The sequence below is a fragment of the Protomyctophum parallelum genome (assembly GCF_964188405.1).
Source record: "Protomyctophum parallelum genome assembly, chromosome: 10".
NCBI lineage: Eukaryota > Metazoa > Chordata > Actinopteri > Myctophiformes > Myctophidae > Protomyctophum > Protomyctophum parallelum.
Window position 1 is genome coordinate 22,546,437 of NC_139704.1, and position 25,174 is coordinate 22,571,610.

The 25,174-nt window shown below is 39.9% G+C and overlaps 1 protein-coding gene across 2 annotated transcripts; it reads left to right on the forward strand.

Moving 5' to 3' along the window:
• The first annotated feature begins 270 nt into the window (after positions 1 to 270).
• tmem254 (transmembrane protein 254) lies at positions 271 to 24,881 on the forward strand. 2 transcript variants are annotated; one of them, XM_083775444.1, is made up of 5 exons: positions 271 to 380; positions 14,139 to 14,263; positions 16,341 to 16,444; positions 21,290 to 21,349; positions 23,834 to 24,881. In XM_083775444.1, exons 2-5 carry the CDS (start codon positions 14,177 to 14,179, stop codon positions 23,952 to 23,954), a joined length of 372 nt encoding a protein of 123 aa, XP_083631570.1. In that variant the 5' UTR covers positions 271 to 380; positions 14,139 to 14,176; the 3' UTR covers positions 23,955 to 24,881. The 2 variants fall into 2 exon arrangements, with proteins under 2 accessions (XP_083631570.1, XP_083631571.1); XM_083775445.1 differs by lacking the exon at positions 21,290 to 21,349.
• Positions 24,882 to 25,174: the final 293 nt, after the last annotated feature.

The following is a 25,174-nucleotide window of genomic DNA, read 5'->3' on the forward strand; positions in this document are numbered from 1 at the left end:
TGCCTGTTTAATTAATTTAATATCACACACCTGTTAAATTAGCTTAGCACAACTAATTGAATGATTCACGGGGGAGCAGTAGGGGCGAACAATTGTTTATTATTTAATTTCAATTAAGAGGTGCAAGGCAAGAATGGACCATTCCTGCCTCTCTCTCTCTCTCATTCCTGCCTCTCTCTCTCTCTCTCTCTCTCATTCCTGCCTCTCTCTCTCTCATTCCTGCGTCTCTCTCTATTTCTCCATCTCTCTCATCCATTCTGAATGGATATCTGATAGATGTGAGGGAGTCCGAGCTGCAGATGGAGACACCACAGGAGAGGAGGAGGTGCAAGTAATCGGGCAGATTCTACAGTTTTGACCTCTGCAGTGCAGTTTTCCAGGTAGGCTGTGACCTTGAATGTGTGGACGCTGCACAGTGTGCCCTTAATACAAAATGGCAATTGAAGGGAGTGGAGTGGAATGAGTCGTGTGCACTAGTGGCAAAGACTTGCACATTTAATTAAAAGTCGCTTAAACATTTTAGATTTTTTTTTTTTTGCACTTACACGCCAATATAATGTTCTTATTTTGATCATAAGACATGTCAAGTCTCCATGGTTTTCTTCAGAATATCATGAATTACACTTACTTACTACGACACCATGGGACATTAGGAGTCCAACTAGCACTGGCGATTCTCAGATAACTCTTGAGTGTACAAATGGAACAGGGTCCATTTGGTTCCATTTGAACACTTTCAGAGTTATACAGACCTGTTATGAGCATGCAAGACTAGCTCTTTGTGTGTTTCTGGTAATGGTATTGGATACCGGAGAACTCACCAGTTTACCAAGTCGCCGACTTGGTAAACTCATTCAACACTTTGGAATTTCCAAAGTGATCAAATTATTTTGTGCAATTAAATGGTCAGCTAGATGATGATAAAAAGGTGAGTATGTGAATAGCAATGATAAGTAGGCCTATCATTTCAGGAATTGTTTACTAATTAATTACATTTTTATTTTCTACATCTTTTAGCATTCCTACTTTCTCTAGTGTAAACTCTAAACAACTATCCTCTCTCTCTCTCAATTCAATGCAATTTAAATGAAGGTGAAGTCAAACTAAAATGCACTACTCACGGCGAGTTGGTACACTGGCGAGTTCTCCAGATACCATAGTATTGACCACTGACTTTTTAAATTTATTATTTTGATTATTATTATTAGAAATACATGTATTACCCAAATACCCACTTAAACCCTATATACTGTACATTTTGGCCATTTGAAAATAGCCGATCTACAAGCTCACAATGTGTCGCATCGTGAGCTTGTAGATCTGTTATTTTCAAAAGATGTTTAAATATTTGGAAACTTGTGAAAGGCACATTCTGCAACAGAGAATTTCTATATTTCAGTAGGCCTATTGGTGCTTTTACTTAAGTAAAACATGCGAGTCATTTCTTTATTATTTAGGCTATGTCAACGCAGACTTGGGCAATGGCTGATATGTTTCAACGCAGTAGCATCTTCTCAGTGATTGCATTCCCCTCAGAGAGAGACAGTCACAGTAGCTCTCTTTGCAGGCCAGCCAGGCCACAGTGAGAGCAAAAGCCATCTCAACCCTTGTTCATTGATGGTCCCTAGACAGATGTGCGAGGGCCAATCAGATGCAGGGGGCGGGGCCTCTGAACCTCCCTGTGTAGCACTAGTATCATCACATTTGACAGTTGCTGCAGCTCTCATGTCACGTGACCAAACAATTACCTCATACTTGCCTTCAAATACGTGTAGTAGCAAGCTACTGTAGAGGTTGCATAGTGCATGCCAGCCAGGCAGCCCCGCCACTACAGTGTGAGATAGCAACAGAATGCAACAAGCAGCTTTCACTGGGTTGGGCTGCATGAGTGGGATGCATGAGTGGGATGCTTATAGGACACGATCGGTTGATTTTGCAGGCTATAGTTATCTTTAATTAATCACGGTATTATTGTGGCAACAACTTTTGTATCCAAATTAAGTACAACCATTTTATGGGTCTGTATAGGACGGTGATGTCAGCTATAGGGCAGGTCTTTGCTGCAGTGGACTTCATTAGTGAGCGACCAACCTTATATTTCCCTTGTGGTTGACATATAATATCAACTGTCTATTTCTGTAACGGAGTTTAAAGGTGAAGGCTTCAATAAATAAAGAACAATGTGGATTTCACTGCATCCTGCGCCTCTTGATAAGTCACTTTTGCAATAAAAACCTGAAATTAAATGACATGTCTATATTGTAATGTGTACCGTCCAATTCGGTCAATTAGTCACTCAAAAGTCAAAACTGAAATAAATGGTAATGGGAATGAAACATGCAGTTGGCCAATATACAGGAAGCAGTGCACTATTACATCTGTCTATTTACAGTGGTCAGCAAATGCTCTGCCGGTCTATTTTTGGAAAAGCAAACAAATGCGGAGAGATATCTTCAATCCCATCTGTCCTATACAGTTTCCAGATTATATCTCTTAGATTGCAAACCCATTTATAAAGGGAGTAGACATGTGCTGTGCATACTAGTGTGAACACACACACACACACACACACACACACACACACACACACACACACACACACACACACACACACACACACACACACACACACACACACACACACACACTTGTGCTCACAGACACACACATGTATATTTTTCTCACATACTGTATTTCTCACATTAGCTCTCTCGAATACAGATAGACCTTTTGTTGATTTCATTTCACTCACACACACACACACACACACACACACACACACACACACACACACACACACACACACACACACACACACACACACACACACACACACACACACACACACACACACACACACACACACACTTCTGTACAGTAAATCATGTTGATTTAACTCAGGGAGTGAACAAATGTAACCAAATTGACCTATAAAGGTCAATGAGGATTTTTACTGTGTACCGCCACCCGGCGACATAAAGCATAAATGTGGACAGTGCAGAAGGGATGTAAGACAGAAAATGGAGGGTGCAAGCAATCACAAAGCTCAGAGATGAGCCCCTAAATTAGAGTGTGTTGCCACATGCGGAGGGTTTGGTTAAATTACAAGCCATATTTTTTGCGAAGGCTAGGCTTCATCTCCCCTTGGAAGTGCTGGCAGCTGAGGACCATTACTCATGTGGCTGGTGGCGGTGGATCATGTCTCCCCCCCCCTGGTTTGTTAAACAGGGTGTGTGTGTGTGTGTGTGTGTGTGTGTGTGTGTGTGTTGTACACAAACGTTAGTAGCATTACCAGTAAGACGCCCTGCGGGCCCAAAGGGCGAGGTCGCGTGCATGCATCTCCCTGGGTGACGGTATAGACTGCTGGCGCTTTGGCATGGGGGGGGGGGCTCAAATCAACATACAGAATTAATGATGTACTGGCCATATATGGAGCGTGTCTTGAGTGTACATGGGTTTGATGTGGTCAGATCAACATAATGTATGGAATGTCAGAACAGGAAGGACGTGTGGGGAGGGGTCAATGTCAGAACAGGTCAGCTCCATAATTATATGGAGATCTAAGGGTTTGAGGTCAGATGTAGAGTTGCTGTAACCTGACGCTGCCAGATCCAAGAAGCTTGCTACACAAATTTGTTTCACAGCTTATTGGGATCTGGGATCGCGGAAGCAAATTCGATGACGGGGCTGTTCCTTTTTTTCAAGATACTTGGTAGATGATTGGATGGGACCGTCTGTCTATCACCGTGTGGGCGTGCAAACACAACCAATCATATTGACGTCTCTATATAGCTTCACGTCCGGTTTCGCACATATCCCGCCCTTAGCTCACGCTGATTGGTCCGGTACGGAACGGATTTTTGTCAGCTCAACTGCCTGAGAGATCCCAGATGATTGCTGTGTTGGGGAACATGGTTACCCAATACCGCCCTCATCTGGCAGCGTCAGGTTAGAGTTGCTGGCCCGGCTCCATATATGCAGATCTATAGGTGATGATCCAGTCTTCTCCATAGTATGGCTATTATTATTATACTTTTTTAAACAAATTTCAGCAATGGGATCATCTTTTTCTTTTTTGGTTGGTAGATCTTGTTGAGGTGGTCATTTTGAAAGTGGCTCTCTCAAGTCAAAAGTCACACACACACACACACACACACACACACACACACACACACACACACACACACACACACACACACACACACACACACACACACACACACACACACACAGGAAGGATCCACATGCCTTCTCAGCTGATTAGGAACAGGAGAACAGTACCCTAACCCTAACTAAGTACTTTTACTTAAGTACTGTTCTATTCAATAGATTTTGTACTATTGCACATTTTGAACTTGAAATGGCACATTCTGCACAATGAGTACTATTACTTTTAGTACTTTAAGTACATTTCGATGCCGATACTTTTGTACTTACTCAAGTACATTTTCAATTCCGTACTTTTACTTGTAACGAAGTAGTTCTAAATTGCAGTATTGGTAAGTAAAACAATTGTGTACTTTTTCCACCACTGGTAATGGGGGGGGGGGGTGCTTTTGGGCCACTAGCACTCAAATCTCACATGATGAGACCCATGACTGTGTTGAGCTGCATGCACATTACAACAGTACTCTTGTGATTCATTCATGTTGGATTCCAGTTAACCCGAGACATGGTACTTCAATTCAGTTTTGTTGCAATGCACAAGGAAAGGTTGTGCTGTAGTACACTACACACTAAACAAATAATTATAATTGACTGCGGGCCATAAATCACAGTGTAAAATCCCCAGTGTTAATATAAGTCTGTGAATGTACAACTCAAACGGATGTGTATATGGGGCCAAAATTGATTACCGGTAATCTCTATAAAGCTCATTAGTTGTGAACAAAATAAGTAAATCACAGGTTTAGGTTTAGGTTTATTTATTTAGCATGTAGTACAAAAAATAGACAATAACATATCAAAGAAACAAAAATACAATGCAAGGAAAGGAAGAAGCCAGAAGGCTTATATGGAATCCTTTCCTGTAGGAAGAGGTCATTGGTTTAAAAGATTAAAAGTTCATAAAGAACAGTACATAAATCTACAAGTTGGCAAAGGGGGGCAGCTGTGCAGTAAAGAAATAAAAACACAGACTGCACAAAAAACAGAAATAAACAATACAACAACAAACACACAAAAGAAAATATAACGCATCACGGTAAAACATGTAATCTACAGAGAGGAAGAAATAAGATATATTTTTAGATGTTTTTTGAATTGGCAAGGATAATGAGGATTTAGTGGAACCATAGATGAGGGCCTCTAAATTTGATGAAAGATTGATGTTTGGACGTGCGACAATAGGGTAATTCAAAATGATCTCTTTGCCTTGTGGGGTAGGAGTGAATGTCAGAAGTAACACGGAAGAAATTGTGAAAAGAAGACGGAATGTCTTGTATGCATTTTTTTAATTTAAACATAAATAAACGGGTCTGAAAAACGTTTACTTTGTCAATGGGTAATAGTGAATATTTAATAAAGAGCGGGGCAGACGGCTCATATCGATTTGAATGTGAAATCATTCTCAGAAACCTTTTTTGAATGATCAGTAATTTAGTGAGATGTGTTGAATATGTAGCAGCCCAGACAATATTACAGTAATTATTTTGAGGGAAAATTAAGCTATAATAGAGTGTTAAATGACATGAAGGAAGAACAAAAGGGCAGATTTTTCTCAATATACCAAGCATCTTCATAGACTTCATACATACAGCATCAATATGTTGTTTCCAATTTAAATGTTCGTCTATAATGACACCCAAGAATTTAGTATGGGGAACCTGGCAAATTTCAGAGCCATTGATTACATTTCTAGGTTTTTCTTTGGGAAATGTTTTGTTTATATTACTAAAAATCATGAAGTTGCATTTTTTTATATTGAGGGTAAGCTTATTCAATTGAAACCATTTGAAGACATCCAACAATTGTCCAACAATTCATCATTAACGTTTAACGAGGGTGTTTAAATCCCTGTGTGAGGCAATGAGATTAGTATCATCTGCAAATAAAATAGGAAGAAACGTATTGCAGTTCATGGTTAAATCATTAATATAATAATGACCACTATGACTGTCATTCACCAAATGTCCCCTGATTGACGTATGCTGACTCTGAAGCATTTTAAAATCTATATATAGGCTACCAGAAAGTCAAACACTGAACGGTGACAGGACCATTGCAAATTTCCTCCAATCTATATCCATTGACGTTATTCTGACTCCTTATTGCGTGTAATCTTTTCACTTTGTTGGCTATAGGTATTGTGATGGTTCCCGTCCTCCTACCCCCATGGTTCCTAACAGGGAGAGGTTTCATATGGCAGTGTTGATCTTAGTTTTAGTCATAGTCTTTTGAATAGTTTTCATTTAGTTATAGTCACATTTTTGTCACCTGGAATGTTTTAGTGTTAGTCTAGTTTTAGTCGACTAAACATCATACGATTTTAGTCGACTAAATCTACATTTGATTTAGTCGTCTGAAATGTATTTGGCGGGCCTTGCTGCCGTCGTAATGGCTGATTTTTCACTTGCTGAAAATAGCCGATCTACAAGCTCACACCGTGTCACACGGTATGTTCTTGTAGATCTGCTATTTTCAGCATGCAACCAAGTGTAAAATGACTTGTGTCTTTACTTTTTACTAATACTGGATCTCTTCTCCACTAGTCCCTTCCCAACATTTTAGTCTAGTTTTTATTTGTTGACAAGATTGTCAATATATTACTAAAAAAGGTAGTCGACGAACATTTTTCGTCATAGTATTTGTCGACCAAATCAACACTGCCATATGGGGCGACCGTCCACCTTGTGAACACCTGTCTCTTAAACGTCAGCGCGCTGCGGGAGACGTACAAGTCTGCAACACTTCATTCTGTCTATCTTTATCACATAAAAAAGCAAGGGGGGGTCACGACGTTCCCTTCTACATCCCAGACTATTGTCTTACAAAAGAACGCCCACCTTTCCTGCCTTGAGGATGAGGGCTACTTGCCAAAAAACGCACAAACAGCAAAAGGTGGCCATCGAAAGATAACCGCAATGCATTTCTACAGGAACATTGTTTCAAGCCCTGACATCCTGCGTGTGCTTGTCTTTTGTTCTTGCCATTGTGCTGCATGACACAGAAATATGCTTCAGGTCAGCAGGTCAACAGTGGACGTTACGCAGTGCCCACGCAGACATACATGTTTGTTAACTGGTAACAGTAAACAGACGAAGAACTATCCTTTCATCCTGACCCAGCAAACAGTGCTACTAGCAAACACTGAAGGTTTCTGAGACACGTTTTAGGAGTGCTCAGGTCCAGATGTTTCAGAACAGAGCATATAGTCTACGATGCTGATCGAGATGTAAATACCAACAAACAAAACCATATTTGACAAAAGGGAATTGATTTTTAATATTTTAATATTCCCCCCGTAGGCTACCAGTGTTGTTTTTTACAGCAAATTTAGATTTGAGTTTTAGTCAGTCTTTTGAATAGCTTTCATTTAGTTTTAGTCACATTGTAGTCACCTGGAATGTTTAGTGTTAGTCTAGTTTTAGGCCTTGATGCCGTCGTAATGACTGTTTTTTACACTTACTCGCGTTGTGAGCTTGTAGATCGTCTATTTTCAGCATGCAACCAATTACAAAATGACTTATACTGGATCTCTTGTCCACTAGTCTCTTCCTAACATTTTAGTCTAGTTTGTTGACGAAATTGTCAGTATATTTAGTCTTATATTTAGTTAGTTTTAGTCATCATATAGCTTAGTTTTCATTTAGTTTACATTTAGTTTTCGTCAGTGGAAAAAGGTAGTTGCCGAACATTTTTCGTCTTAGTTTTAGTCGACAAAATCAACAGTGCCCCATATGTACTTTTTTTTGTTATACTAAAGACAAGAGTTAAGTTTGGCTCAGAAACTCAGAATGTACTGTGCCCATGCTGCCTCTGTGCCCATGTCCCAACTCACAAGCGCCATCTAGTGGTAATGAGATTGACCTACTTTCTTTCTACAAGCTGTCACATGTGGATAACAAATACATTCAAGCAGTGGTGTAAAGTAACATTTACTCAAGTACTGTACTTAAGTACAATTTTGAGGTGTATAGGCCTACTATACTATACTCTTTGTACTTTTACTTGAGTACATTTTAATACATTTGAGTACTTTTTTCCACCACTGCATTCAAGTACTTTACTACTCAGTTTTAGGTTTTAGAGATATTACCATATAATATTACCTCATTGTCTGTCCTGATTGAAGGTCTAACGACCGAAACACCAAATAAAAAGTTATTTTGAATTTGAGAGAGATTTACCACAAAAACAAAGAATGTATCGTTTTATAACGGATTTATTTTGTATAAAAGTGCAGAAAGTCATAAATACACGATAAATAGATAAACTAAATGGCTTCAAGTAAATCATAAATAAGTAAGTCATAAATACACGATAAATAGATAAACTAAATAGCTTCAAGTCAATCTTGGGGATCAATTGTAGGATAAAGTTTGTTCAAATAAAATAGTAGATCCTGTTGGCAATAGTTTGGTGGGATCAACTACAGTCCTCTCTACACTACAGTCCTCTTTTTATGTACATATCAAATAAATACACAGTAAATAAATACACAAATGGCAATTGCACAAAATCTAAATAATTTACACAGAATCCCAAATGATGTGGTTGTGAGCTTGTAGACCAGCTATTTTCAATATGCGTCACTGTCATTTAGGGAATTGACTGTCCAGTCCCTTTTCTCACCAAGACTCTTCGTCACCGAGCTCTCTAAGAACCTCGTGAACAGAGAGTTCAGGCAGAGCTGCATGCAGAGGCAGAGGTGCATGCTGCATCATCGGCCCTGGGCTGGCCGACTCCGCGGGGCCCTCTGCAGCATACCCCTGCCAGGTGTCAAACACCTGGGGGTAATGGTCCTCCTGTGGGGGGCTGTTCTCCTGGCCGCTGCCCCAGTAGCCGGAATCGGGGGTGTCAGGGGGGGAGCTCCCGGACGTGGTTGAACCTGTACCGGACACCGACATGTAATGCTGCTGCTCTGCAGATCCAGGGTACAGGAAGGCTGCTCCCTCAGGCGGAGAGGGGCACCAAAAAGAATGGGCCGGGGACGTCTGACTCCCCGGCTGAGCCCAGGCATTCATCATGGGTGGGCTGGAGCCGCTTCCAGGGTAGCGATCCTGCTCGGCCTGATACATGACGCCGTAGTGCCCATGGTGCACAGGGGTAGAGTAGGCTTGAGGGTGCCGCCAGAAGTTCAACGTCTCCTCCTTTACCTGGCCATGGTAGCCTGGTTGAGGTCCCTGGGGTGGCAAAGGGCCAGTGTCGGACTCGGGTCCGCTGGGGATCATGGTGAGGGGCGGAGAGAATTCCTGATTGTTTGGACTTTCAAGCTCAGACTTCCACAAGGCTTTTTTGGCTCCTCTGCACTTCAGGGTGCGAGCTCTTCTGTTTTGAAACCACACCTGATGGAAAAAGAAAGGAAGACGGTTAGAGACTGATCGTTATTTAGAAAAGGTTGGTATGGTGCAAAAAAAGAAAGGACGACAAATAGGTTTGCTAAACTAAATAGATAAAGAGAACATTCTGCTCTTGTGTGTCAGTTAATGATTTTCTGTGTAAACAGAAATTGGAACAGAGCAAGAGCTCCCGGGGGCTTATCTAGTTTGTTGTAAGATGCCGATAGATATTGTACAGTCTATCTGTCAATCCAAACAACATCCTGATAAAAAATGCTTGCATTGTCTTAAAGATAAAGAAATAAAGTAAGGAGGACTGAGATTGTGTTGCCAATAGTTCTATGCAAGGATACATAAAAAAACAGAGCCCTATCACTAAACTCCATACTAACAGTAACTTCACCCGTGAGCGTGTATGTATGCATGCAAAAAGCGGCGAAAGAGGTGACATACCTGGATGCGTGACTCGGGTAGGCCGGTGGTCTGGGACAGGCTCTCTCTCAGACTGATGCCCGGGTAGGGGTCCGTCTGGAATGTGATGCGGAGAAGCTCCACGTGTTCCTTGGTGAAGCTGGTCCTCTTCCTGCGGCTGGTGTTGCGAGAGGAGGCACCGCTGGCTTCAGAGGCCACCTGTCTAGGATCATCTGTCAGGAGAGGAGAGGAGAGATTATTATCATGAACCCCATAATAATAATAATGGATTTTATTTATAAAATAGCAGATCTACAAGCTCAATACATGTTTCAGTGGACAATGAAAAAAAACTAAGAGAATAAGGCACACAAATTCAATACATTCCTTCCACCGTTGAGACACTAGAACGTCACATTGCATAATACAACGCACAATTATCTGGTAGTCCAAGCAGTTTAAAGAACACCTATCTAAAATCCACTGCTAGGCAAATCTCATTCACAAGCTATGGTATATTTCATGACAACTTGAAATCATCTGTTTCTTACCAGTGCTGGAGTGCATGTTTGTGGTCAAATGCTGTTCCATATTCCAAATGTATAGTTGCAGTGGAGTTCAGTGTTCCTTCTAGGTTGAGGGTCTCTCAGTGTCTGTCTTCAGTTTGTTGGAGGGCACCTTTTATTGATCCCCTGAGTTGTCAGTCTTCAGTTTAGCCACACCCACACCCCAAAAGTAAGAAGGTGTGAAGTGTCATCATGTGACAGTGACAGGTTTTTGAAGTGGTGTGGGATGGGTGTGTATGACATCATGTGCCCCCACTCAAGACCCTTTTAACACCTATCAAAGTAATGGCCATCAATCAGTGGCAAAATTAAAACATTGCAGAATTAAGTTATAAGTTATAAATATCCAATTTATATTTTAGGCATTTTAGCAGAGATTCCTATCTAGAGTGCATAAAAAAATCTGAGTAAATGGCATAAACAAAAACTCTGTTTACAGTGTGCTTCAGTTAGAGAAAGGAGATGAAACCATTCATCTTCTCCTCAGGGTTATGACATACAGTACCAGAAAAAACATATACTGTATGGATGGATATTTTTGGAATGCAAACTTTATTTTGAATAAATATATCTGTATATCGCTTTTCTATTTGTACAGATATATGAACCTAAATGATGCGATACATTTTAGTTTAGTTTGTAGTGTAGTGTAGTGTAGTGTAGTGTAGTGCAGTGCAGTGCAGTGCAGTGCAGTGCAGTGCAGTGCAGTGCAGTGCAGTGCAGTGCAGTGCAGTGCAGTGCAGTGCAGTGCAGTGCAGTTTGGATTGTTAATTTATGTAGTAACATGATATTTACAATTTCACATTACAGGGTAATGAAAAATAAATCAAACTAATTTGAGACCGGTGAGAATTGTCCTCATGTGACAGTGACAGGTTAGAACAAAGTGGTGTCCGTTTGTGGGGGTGTGTGCGTGGAGCGGTGGCATTAATCAACAAAACAATGGGTTTGAAGAAATATTAACTCACAACAGTTAGCGAAATGTAAAACGCCATTCTTTGCAGAAGCCTATCAATTTACTTTTCATATGCAGAACAGTTGTTATCAGTAGAGGAAAAACAAAGGTGGATAATATGACTCAGTGATTAATAGGACACTGTCATGTCAGATCTTTTAAAATATTTGGGCCTTAACCAAGCTAATTTAGGATTCTGACTGTGCAAGCATGACCCAATAAGAATGCAATATTAACAGGGCAGATGTATTTAGTGTACAACATAGATGACATACTGTATATAAACCCATGGATGTGGCTTTTCTGTAAATGTAAAAACCAGAGTTATCTAAACCAAAACAAGATAAGACCATTCTGTTCCATCATTATCTGACGGGCAACTACTGTGCTGGACTGTCTTTGTGCTTTGGGACGGCTCCTAACAGACTAGTCCCAGCCATGAAGCAAGCTTCATGTCTTAAGTGACTTTCCCTCGTGTAATCCATAAAACTATCTTGATAAAGAAACATGACAGATCTGCTTATTCATAACATCACCAAGTGCTTTCATGCAAAGTATATCGAGGACCCTCTATAAAACGAGATGATACATCTCAAGGGGCTATCCTCTAAAGGAAATACAATTTCAATATAATATATATATGCACTATATACAACCAGTACCTGGCATTACCATCACAATAGAAGTGTGGCAAGTTAGCATACACAGTGATCAGCTTAAGAAAGCTTCGCCCAACGACCCAGTCAAGTGAAAGCTATTCACTGTAGCTTTGTTTAGTTAACATCTTGCATCGTGGAAATCACATGATCACCTGAACTTCACTTCTCATCCATTTAGACCTGAGGATGATTCTACAAATGGCTTCTAAATCCTGAGTTTTCTGAAAAGCCCATGTTTCTATGTCAGTCCTTCTCATACATTTTCATGGCAAGGACCCCCAAAAATATATGTAATTGGCCCCATCTGAAAATATGTTGTTCCAGGGACCCCCCCCCCCCCCCCAGAAGCAAAGATATGAGTTAAAAACGTTCGCTCTGAAAGAATATATATAAAGATTTGCGCCACATTTTCACGATTTTTCAAACATAGCAGAGCTACAAGCTCGTAGCGTGGCACGCTATGAGCTTGTAGATCTGCTACTTTTCAACAGCTAAAGTACAACATAATGCTTAAAACACTAAAAGGTGTTCCCATCCAAAATGGCTTAAAACTGCAATCCAAACTGCAATCCAAAAAAAACTAAATAAGACATAAACCCCCTGGCACAAACAGCATGAGACTAAATAAACAGAGTAGAACGTTCAACTATAATAGTGTTCAAATAATATTTAACAATCTTTTCAGATTGATTGATTTATTTATTGAAGTTTTTATTTTATTTATGCAGAATGGGTAAATTTCAAATGAAAGCACAAGTCAATACAAATATATACACTTCTAAAAATCATCATATAAAGAAAGTAACAACTAACAAACTAGGCTGAACAGGCAAACTTGGAACTGCTTACTTATTTGATAACTTCTAAAAGTAAAACATTCTTTGGATATTGTTGCATACCTGTAGCCTATAGCCCTCTAAATGGCTGATATTACGGTGAGAATTGTCATCATGTGACAGTAACAGGTTAGAAGTGATGTGGGAAGTGGGATGGGTGTAGCCTATGTCGACATCATGTGCCCCCACTCAAGCCCCTTTAACACCTATCAAAGTAATGGCCATCATTCATTAGCAAAATTAAGACATTGCAGAATTATGTAGTACTTTAGTGATAAATTAGAACATTTCTGGATGCAAAGTTGCAAACTTAAATGATGAACATAAATGATGGGATATAAATTTTAGTTTTTACTCCCCCCTCCCTCTCTCTCTCTCTCTCTCTCTCTCTCTCTCTCTCTCTCTCTCGTTACACGTGCGTATACTAGGCTGAACAGGCAAACTTGGAACTGCTTACTTATTTTATAACTTATAAAAGTAAAACATTCTTTGGATATTGTTGCATACATGTAGCCTATAGCCCTCTAAATGGCTGATATTACATACATTGCATGTATTCATTCAATAACAAATTACATTATTGAAGGTGAGAATTGTCATCATGTGACAGTAACAGGTTAGAAGTGATGTGGGAAGTGGGATGGGTGTAGCCTATACGTCGACATCATGTGCCCCCACTCAAGCCCCCTTTAACACCTATCAAAGTAATGGCCATCATTCATTGGCAAAATTAAGACATTGCAGAATTATGTAGTACTTTAGTGATATTCTAAATGTTGGACAATGAATATGAATCAATTACGCTATTGCTCAGGGTTGAAGGTTATGTCACACAAAACAAAACTGCAGGCATATATAATAAATATAGGCCTACTTGAATAATTAAGTTGCAAATTTAAATGATGAACATAAATGACGGGAATCATGGGATACATTTTAGTTTACCCTTCTCCCTCTCTCAAACGGCTTACTTATTTTCTAAAAGTAAAACATTATTTGGATATTGTTGCATACATGTAGCCTATAGCCCTAGTCTAAATGACTGATATTCCATACTTTGCATGTATTCATTCAATAAAAAAAAACATTATTATTGAAGGTGAGAATTGTCATGCTGCAAACTTAAATGATGGTAGATGGGACATCTCTCCCCCCCCCCCCCCCCTCTCTCTCTCTCTCTCTCTCTCGTGTTACACGTACGTATTTGACAGGGGGACCAACACCAGAGAGAGCAACATACTGAGCAGCCATGGCCAAAAGCGATGGATGCGAATATTTCAAAAGAGCGAGCCTCTTCTGGATTATTACCGTGACATTCTCAATGGGATACTTCACTGTAAGTGAACTGAATAATACGATAAGTGATTAATAATAACGATAATGAAGCGGTTAATGTTCAGATGTACTACTACACGACACGTAAACACAGCTTGTTTAGTACTTGTGTTACAGGAAAATGTCTCCGGGCAGGAGTTGTTAATGGTTCGCCATATGTATATATTTGCATACGCCCTTATGTTTCCCGTGGTGTTTATACATATATAATGCGTTAAATGTTGTTTAGTTTTTAAACACCTGAGGGTCACTGCCAAGTCTTGCATCACCGATAATCTGACCGTTTATCATATCCACCCATCATCGAGATAGCAGACAGGGCACAAAGTCCAGTGAAAAACAGCTAAACTTTCTGCCGTTTAAGTTTTCTCTGAATGAAGTTGTTTATTTTGTTATGTTGTAATTAAACGAATTGTATTTATTGAGTTAGCATTATGGTTCATATTATTGATAATTTCCCCATGCAGTGCAGACATACACGTTTTGTATTAGGCTATTGTCTGATAACAATAGGCCAAGTTAGAACAGCAACTATGCTTTTGTCGGGGCTCTGGGCCCCTTTTAAACAGAGCAAAATAGAATAGTCTTTTATGTTGTCCATGCATATGTTGGACAGAGCACCGAAGTCCTGACGTCACTGTCAGTAGAGGGCGCCAGTCCTTTTTATGTGCATTGAAATCCCCATAGGTCTCTTCAGATAAGAACTGTGTTTGAAAAATAAACCGATCACCCCGGCCTTTTCACTCATATGGATATGAAGCATCGACTGAAGGTGGAAATGTACAAATATACCCAAAGAGTAACACAATAAGCGCTAGAAACGAGTCAAACAACCCAGAGACTACATTTCCGGCTGCAGCTGCCCGTACCACAACATAAACTGACATGTTAATTATTAGTTTTTTGTATTGATATTTAATGTTTCGTGGTTAGTACGAGCCGAGTGTGTTGGGCGTTGACAGTTGGGCGTGACGTATATTAGCAGCGACATTGCTTTCATATGTAGTTTCAAGGCTTTTGCTGCCAAATTAATTCCATTTTCTCCAGAAACTGGCTGTATCAAATATGAACGGACATCATTAACGACGCACAGCCACCCCCCTGACAGAAAGGCTGGGATGATCGGTTTATTTTTCATACACAGTTCTTATTAAACGACCTAAAATCCCCCTATGGTGATTTCAATGCAAATAAAAAAATACATGAACCTGTGTACTGGCGCCCTCTACTGAAAGTGACGTCAGACTTCGGTGCTCTACAAGGTGCTGCCAGACTTACTAAAGAGCCGCGGACGCTTTCGGCTGTCGGACAGCTTCTTTTCCGGGTTTTTAGACAGATGGTGGATGGAAATTAAGCTCAACCTCCGCGGACGACTGCCGCGACGGCCAGATTCCCAGAAATGCTCTCCTCCGCGGCAGTCATCCGCGGAGGTGGAGCTTCTTTCCGCAGTTTTCCGCTTAGGTGTGGAAACACTGATAACATGACAATATTAAAATTTTATTGTGGTCATTGTTATTTTTTTTTTAAGTATCTATTTTACTACAACTTTTAAACACTTGACTTATAAGTTATAACCCGATAGTAAACATAGAGTTAGTTCTGTATCCCTTCCCTTCAGATTTCTCATAAACAATTAACTCCCAGGTGGCAGTCAGGAGAGAGAGAGAGAGAACCCATTTGAAGCTTCAAAAATTTCATTTTTATGTGCCAAGTTATTTTTGTCACCTATTTCACTGTTGTGTGTATCCTGTATGAGTTCTCTCTCCCGCTGATTGGATGAAGTATTAAATAAAAATAATTTACACCTTCAATGTTTTTCATACCAAGGACCCCCTAGATTAGAGTGAGATGACCCAGGGACCCCCACTATATTGTATAAAATTGTTTTGCATATTACACTTTTTCATAGATTTCATAGATAGCTTTCATAGATTTGTTTGACAGCGCTGCCTGTCTTAGTTTTAGTCAACGAAAACAGCACTGCTGAGGACCCCCCCCCTAGGGGTCACGGATGGACCTCCTGCCTGTTGAAGTCACCTGACTTAAACGCTACGCCTCTTTTTAACTGTGTGTTGCAGTGCACGGTGTTTGCGCCAGAAAAGATACCTTTTGAAAACCTGGGTCCACTGGGGTCCTTGTCCAAGCACCTGGTGGACAACCACCCTGACTTCATATACAAAGGGTAAGTAAGTGAGGCCTTCTTGCGAATAAGTTTAAACTGTTACTGTTAAGCTTAAACTGTTTAAAAACCTAAAATGAAGTGTCAAATGTAACTGTAACCACGTAAGGGTCAATTTGCTTAAATCTTTTTGTGCACTCACTGAGATTTCTTTGGCATGACTGTGACTAGTGGTGGAAAAAGTACTCAATAGTTTTACTTAAGTAAAAGTACCAATACTGCAATTTAAGTAAAAGTACAGAATTGAAAATGTACTTGAGTAAAAGTACAAAAGTATCGGCATCAAAATGTACTTAAAGTACTAAAAGTAAAAGTATTCATATTGCAGAATGTCCCATTTCACAAGTTAAAAATGTGTTGCGACGCATTGAGAGCTATTTTCAAATGGCCGAAATGGGTTTAAGTGGTTAATGTATGTTTATATTTAAATCACTATAGTAACTACAGTTTTCAAGTAATTGTAGTGGAGTAATACAAATTTTTGCTCTTGAGATGTAGTGGAGTAAAAGTATTGGAAATTGGAAATACTCAAGTAAAGTACAAATACCTCAAAATTGCACTTAAGTACAGTTACTACTTAAGTAAAAGTACTTAGTTACTTTCCACCACTGCTAGTGTGTACTACTGTGAAAAAATGATTATATATATATAATGATTTTGACCATTTCCACATTGTTAGCTCTGCCATTTCAAATGCTCTGTATCTGATAATAATCAACCATTCAGTCACATGCCTGCTGTAGCAACATCTGAATATTACAAATTGTGGAGTACCACAACAATTAAAGCGCTATTGTCTTTATCAAGTCATGTGGCTATACCCTAAGTACTGTCATGTGGCTATACCCTAAGTACTGTCATGTGGCTATACCCTAAGTACTGTCATGTGGCTATACCCTAAAGTACTGTCATGTGGCTAATGCCTATACCCTAAGTACTGTCATGTGGCTATACCCCAAGTACTGTCATGTGGCTAAAAAAACAATCAAATTGTCCTCGTCCACCAATCCAGTATATCGCATGACTGCTGTAGCAACATTAGAATAGTGCAACTTAAATTATCTTTGAGTGGTGCAACCACTCCAAGGAACAGCTTTGTCCCTATGTCCTAACCTATGTGACTATGTCCCTTTGTCCCGAGGTTTAGAGTACCAATAGGGGGTGCTGTTGCACCACTCGCTTCAGACTGGTCTGATTTTTATGTAATGTCGCTGCCAACGCATCATGTTTCGAGCTTGTAGATCTGCAATAAATGTGGTAATTTATTTTTTGAAAATGATAATACAGACACCAGGTTGAAACTATTTTCTTTCTTGTACTTGTATCATCATGCTTTAATGTGTAGACATGCTAAATATCTTTAACTCTCTGACTAGGTGTAAGCAAAGTTAACATCTATAGATAGTTACTTAGACATTTATTGATCCAGAAGGAAATTCAATTGTCATAGCAGCACCACATTAAGGATGAAGATACAAAATAAATAGTAAGGTAAAAAAAAATCTAAAGGCACAGGAAAAAGAAGAAGAAGGAACTAGGAAACTATTTGTGACTCGTGTGACCCATTCTAATATATTATAAAGACGTCTTCCTTCTTGGCAGATTCAGGATGAAAGACATTTAAATGCATCTGCTAATCAACGATTCAGTCACATGACTGCTGTAGCAGAATAGGACAACTTCTGGAGTACTGGTCATAATTGAATTAAAGGACAATTGTCTTTCTCAAGTCATGTGACTATACCCTAAGTACTGTCATTATGGCAACCCACTTGAAACATAACAAAAACAACATATCAATTATATTTTAAGTGTCAAATCACAACAAGTTGTCTCAAGACACTTTACATGTAGAGCAAATCAAATTTGAGGTAGAGCAGGTCGTCCAAATGGTCCCTGGGTCGGTGGTTCGAATCCCTGCTCCTCCTGTCCACATGTTGATGTGTCCTTGGGCAAGACACTGAACCCTACGTTGCCTCCCATGAGTTGGTCGGTGTGAGCTTGCCACCATTGGTGTGTGAATGAATGTGGGAAGTGAGGACGCTGGAGTCGACTGTTCACCACTTCACCACTTCACCTCCCAATATTGGTTCACCGATCTGAGTTTTTTTCTTGCCTTTCCAGATTGGTAATCACCATAATTTATATCTGTTCTCAGAAAATAGCTCATCTACAAGCTCATGCACTGGCTGCAGACCGGCTATTTTCAGATAAGAGATTTATAGACATTATGTGCAAATATAAAAAATATATATCTGTGATACTGGAGGTGGAAAGTCTGGTGACGTGCGGTTAGTTTGGAGGGGACGAGGGGACTATTGCGTCACCGTTTCAGCAAATAGGCGGCATTCACTGTACACATGGAGACGACAAAGTTTCCCACTATGGGAGGTGGTTTGAAAATTTGCCGGTTAAGTCCCCAAAAACGCAGTCTCCGTGTGGCAGAAAGGGCAGATCGGCTAAATACTTGCCCGGGGTAACGCAGTATACGTCCTTGTCTGGACACCACCTTAGTTACTGAGTTTTTATTAGTAGTCGGAGTGCTCGAAACTTCACAGTCACCTTTTGGTGCAATATAAAGGCATCTATTAATTACAGCTTCGGAGCCCTCAGTGTGCTCTTTTATTCTTGTATAGTTCTTGTTACTTGCGCAAGCAGAGCACGCAAGTAATAGTTTCGCCCGGTCCGTATGCACCGTCCCAGCCAACCCACCACTTTTGATGCGTATGCAAATAAAACAGCAAATTGTGCCTGATTTGCTGGGACCAGAGTGTAATTGGTTTTCGATGGTGACCAGAGTGTAATTGGTTTTCGATGGTGACGTAATGATATGTTTTAGTGTTGGGAGGCACTGATTGACATATACAATATACATAACAATCCAAAGTCGTCACTTACATATTCATTACAACATTATGTTTCTGGAGTGTATAAAAATAACGGTAGTGTCAAAAAGTAAATCATAAAGCTTTACGTTAGTTTCATTCAACATTATCAAAAAGTAGTGTGCAAAAACTAAGTCATTAAGTTTTATTCTAGAAAGAGAAGATATATAGACATCCTGAGTCAGACGGGCAGCGACTGACAGGAACCACTGACCTAAAGGTCCTTTTGAGACGGGCAGTGTCTTGAAGTTAGAGACACATATTACTCTGATCATGATTTAGTATTAATATCACTATAGTCCAAGATGAAATACATTTAAAACAATTGACAATTTAGAATAAATAATAGAATAATTATACTGTATAGCATATTTTAATTCAGTTTATATACCGTTTTTTTCATCACATATCAATGATTTATTTTTCAAAAGAGATCCAGAATATTTCTTAATTGATAAAACTGTATTTCTTATATAGATAGAAACTTATACCATACTTAATAATACTAGGTGTTTACATGCATAAAGTACGTAGGTAGCAAATAGTTACACCTAATAATTAGACATTTCAAATGTTCCTTCACAGAGATACTGAGATTTCACAGTTTACAGCGGTCGAAAGTACTTGCGCGCTCTGCTTGCGCACTAGTTGGCCATTTATGGCCTACTAGTGTGCAACAAGCAAGTATGCACTCGACAGAGTGCAGTTCTAGTTTCAACTAAATGTGTATACTCATGCTTTAATGTGTATTGTGTAATATCTCCAACTACCTTCCAGAAGGATATTCAATACAAACAGAGAAATACAAACAAATAAGTAGCATCCGGTAAATACGATTTAATACGTTTTAAACTAATTAAAGGCATATACTTAGGGGAAAAGAACTGGGAAACTATTATTGTGAGACAGGTTGAAATATACTTCCAGAAGTCTTGGTGGCGGCAGCTTCCCTGATGTACCGCAGTTCTGGTTGGTTCAGAGTATGGGAAGCCAATAACGACCCTTCATTGGCTGGCCTTTAGCAAACAAATTGTTGAGTATCACAACAATTAAAGGGCTATTGTCTTTCTCAAGTCATGTGGCTATACCCTAAGTACTGTCATGTGGCTATACCCTAAGTACTGTCATGTGGCTATACCCTAAGTACTGTCATGTGGCTATACCCTAAGTACTGTAATTGTGGCAATCCAATTGAAATAAAACATATAACAACATTAGAATAGTGCAACTTAAAATATTTTTATGTAAAGTCGCCGCCGGTTCAGAGTATGGGAAGCCAATGACGACCCTTCATTGGCTGGCCTTTAGCAAACAATTAGCCAATGGGGAGAAATGTCACGAAAGTACTAGTTGTACTAGTAGTACTCTTGACAGCTTTACCAAGCTGTAAAATGCATGCACAAGGTGCAGGGCAGAAGCAAACATCAAATAAAATTAGAGTACACAGCTCTGTTGAACAAAATGCTGTACCCCCTGGCTCCAACTGTAAATACTTTCCCCATCTTCGACTGTTTTTATTATATTTTGACACTTGCTTTGGCAAGCAAGCAAGCGTATGTTTTCTCATGCCAATAAAGCTCATTTGAATTGAATTGAGAATGCACAGTGCAGGCTTGAAACGTCATGCTATGTGGTGTAATAAAAATGAAGATTTTTGGAACATGACCTGGTGTGCAAACTGTGCATGCTCGAAAATTCTCACCTGGCCATCTGTACTTTGACAATTCACTTTTTTGCTGAATAATAAAAATGTGGGGAAAGCGCCCCCCCTCCAGTATTCTGTGCCCCCATTATGTTACCATTCAGTATTTCATTCATTAACAGTGTACTACATTACTGCATTGGTCTTTTATGAACACACAAATGTTCATTTTACTCTGTTCTTCATTAAGCATTTTCAGTTTAAAGTTGGTTTAGAGTTAGTTGAACCTTTTTCAAATGAAGACTTTTTTGTCTTGTCCAGGTGGCTGGCAGCCTGGGCTGTGCATTTGTTTGAGGCCTATATTGCAATGAAGATGTGCAGGTAATAACTAACAATACTCTCGTTCTCCACTAGAGAGTGCTCTGATCAAAATCTTTGTTTTTCATCATAGCCTATTCACATTCATGTTATAACTTATCTAGCAAGGATGTGATCAGGAAACAGATACAAAGAATAAAGCTAGTCTCCCGTTTGACATGCAAGGGAGGTCTCCAAGTTCAGAGAAACCCAGTTTCTCAATATAGGAAAACAGAAACCATATATTTAGTTTAGGCATTCCATAAAGAATACTTCACCCCCAAAATTACATTAACCCCCTAGGCCCCTATATGTTTTTACTTACCCAGTGATTGAAGAAGAATAAAAAAATAGAGAGAATATTGTTGGATAGATAACTGGGAAAAAATAGGGGTCCATTATTTACGACAGCAAAACCCTAGCAAAATGTACTTTTGATAGTACTTTTTGTAAACTGTGTATTCCCAAGTGTCCTGTATGTATCCAGCAGTGTGCTCACTGCTCAGTACTCCCAAATGTTGCCTCAACGCCTTTCAGCACTTTTAAAATCACTTCTGGTGTGAACCATCTCAAGCCCAAAGCCAGGAATGTGTCTGGGCATGTAGGTTTAGTGAGTTTAGTGAGTGTCATCCGTGGCGCGAATCAGCCTGTTTAGTCTGGCGTTTTTTTAATGTTTCATTCATTAATTTATTCATTCAACCTTTATTTAAAATATCGATACAACACTACAAGATCAAAGAAAACAAAACAATTTAAACAATAAGGTTTCAGCAAAACAACATTTTTGGCATCTTCTGACCCGAGAAGATCGCAAATAAAGAGCTGCACACTTAGGGCCGATTCATACTCCTATTTTAGAGCCGAATAAAAGTCGGTTCGGCGCTGTAGAGCCTACAATGTGACGTCATTTGAGGTTCGGGGGGGCGGGCCCCGTCCGAAAGTCGGCTCTTCTGACTTGCTGACTAACCAAAATCATTTCGGCACTACAGCGCCGAAACAGCGGTAAAATAGGAGTATGAATCGGCCCTTAGGATGACCAGGTGCTCCAGTGTTGTGTCGGAAATCAAACGTCGCCGGCTTATACGATCTCTGGGTCATGTGCTCCGAATGGCCCAGGGTCGAATCCCAAACGTTGCACTGAGATGGACCACAGTAGGGAAATGTAGTCAAGATTTGACCCAAAACAACCTGATGAACCGCGACAGCTGAGCTAAAAACAGATGAACCTTATGTTGGGCGAAATAAACAACACAACAGGTCCCGACGGAGGCAGATTGTCGAAGCTTTAATGTCCCACTTGGGACGAAGAGCCAAGTGGGACAGCAGTGTTTTGTAAATACTAAAGACACAGACTGGATATACTCTAGGACACATAGTATTACGCCAGGGCTCCACCGGGCGCGTCCGCGTCGCGTCAGCGTTGCGTCTCCGTCAGCGTCGGGAATGTTCCCTTTTAATCAATGGAGGGTGGCTCCACTGCCTGCGTTGCGTTGCGTTGTGCTGCGTTCGGTGACTCAAAAATTGCCCCGGTTCATTTTTTTGACGCACGCACGTACCTACAATACATTATCCATAATGTTGCTGACGCGCAACATTATGCTAGAGGTGCTCCGCGGTGGAGCACCTCTAGCGTGACGTTGCCGTAGTCATGCCGCGATGGAGACGCAACGCGTCCGGTGGAGCCCTGGCGTTACACTGTGAGAATTTGGAGTTTATGAACAGATCTTTGGTAAGTGTTAGTGGTTGTCAATTCTCTTCTTTTTCAATGCTATTCTCTTTGTTTTTGTGGTAAGTAACTGATAGAAAAAGAGTCAAGTTGGGGTTCACTTTGTCCCATTGCCTTATTTTCGGGATTGTTGACTGTCTGATTAATTCTTTCTAAATATCTGATTATACTGTACATGCACATGCACACACTTCTCTTTTATTGATGTTACCTTTTTGTACTGTTTTTATTGTGCGAATAAACTAAACTACTGTACATGCTGCCAGACTGGACTTGAAATCCAGTTAGTTTTAGTCATAGTCTCTTGAATAGTTTTCATAATCACATTTTAGTCACCCGGAATGTTTTAGGTGTTAGTCTAGTTTTAGTCGACTAAATGTCATGAGATTTTAGTCGACTAAATCTGCGGTTGATTTAGTCGACTAAAATGTATTTGGGCAGGCCTTGATGTCGTCGTAATGGCTGATTTTACACTTACACTTACAACCAAGTGTAAAAGTACTTGTACTGGATGTCTTGTCCACTATAGTCCCTTCCTAACATTTTAGTCTAGTTAAAAAAAAAAAACGAAATTGTCAATATATTTAGTCTTAGTTTTAGTCATCATAGCTTAGTTTTCATTTTGTTTCTATTTCGTTTTTGTCAGTGAAAAAAAGATAGTCGGCGAACATGTTTGATTTAGTTTTAGTCGACGAAATAGACACTGTTGAAATCTAACATCTGTTTGTTGTTGAATTGTCTGTGTGTTGTGATTAATCAATCTATCTAATCTGTCGTTGCAGTAAAAAAGGCATAGACGACATGGCGACTCGCTGTCTGTGGTTCATCCAGACATTCCTGTTCGGTTTCGCCTCCCTGGGCATGCTTCTCAAGTACGAACCTGAGCGTCCCAAACAGCAGTGACGCCGGCCTACAAGAGGACAGGAAGAGCGCTGAAATCAACATGAGCTGAAATCCTGAGATTTTTAACTAAAATCTTTGCTGGGGGTCCCTGGAACAACATATTTTCAGATGGGGGTCGGCAGCCTATTACATATAATCTTTGGGGTCCTTGACATGAAATATTGAGAACCACTGATGAGGTGTTTCAGAAAATTGTCATGTTTAAGAAGACATTTTTTTAATTTCCACGTTAGGCTTAAATGGGTTGTAAGGGCCGTCCACACCAAGCACGGGCCCCCATGAGGATTATGAAAACTATTCGTCCCTGGCTTGGATGGCCTGGCCTATTTAGAGTTATTCACCTAACATAGAAGTTAGAAGTTGAATAGACTCACTACTTCTGAATTCATTCGGAATAACTATGCACTAACTGGACCTCTTTGATTCCATGAGCCTCCATGAAGTAACCGCAGTAATAACAGTGATAATAATAATAATATATAAGTCTTAAAATTCACACAGGCCTTATGAACCTTGCTAACACAACAGTTTGGATACCAACGCTTTGTTTTAGTGATTGTGAAAGAACACACATTGTTTACATTAGAAGTTTTGGCAAAGGGACATTTATATTAAAGGGTATATTTTCTACAGAGAGATTTAGTATTAGTGTATTAACATTCCAGCTGGATTGATAATGACAATGTTGTTTTCTCCACTGCTGTGCAGCCTTTTCAGTATTTCTGAAGATAACGTCCAGATTGCCTGCCATCATCAGCAAAGAGTCAAAATGAATGAGCCACAATAACAGATGTTTGAACATCTTCTGAACACAACCTCACGGTTGTCTTTACGAGTGAAGTGCTTTGAATTTAAACAAATACTCTGAACAAAATAAATGACTAAGTAGCTTTTGTGAAAGTGTAAGAAATAAAAACTAGTCTATGAAGTAAATGTTGTTTTCTGGTGTAATTTTCATAATTTGGTTGCACAGTCAGGCAGCAGTCGTTTATATGCCATACATTTGTTTTTCATTAAATAACAGTTTGCATCAGACTTCAGCTCCTTGCTACAGTATGGCTTCAAGTCTACGAGTCTCATCCTATATTATTAAAATGGACTAACGGGGGAGTCAGCGGGCTGGTGCACCTCGGCCACGTCACTATGACTCGAATGCTTACAGTCTGGAGCATTACGGAAGCTCTGATCATGAATAAACCATAAAGTGGAAGTGAAGCCTC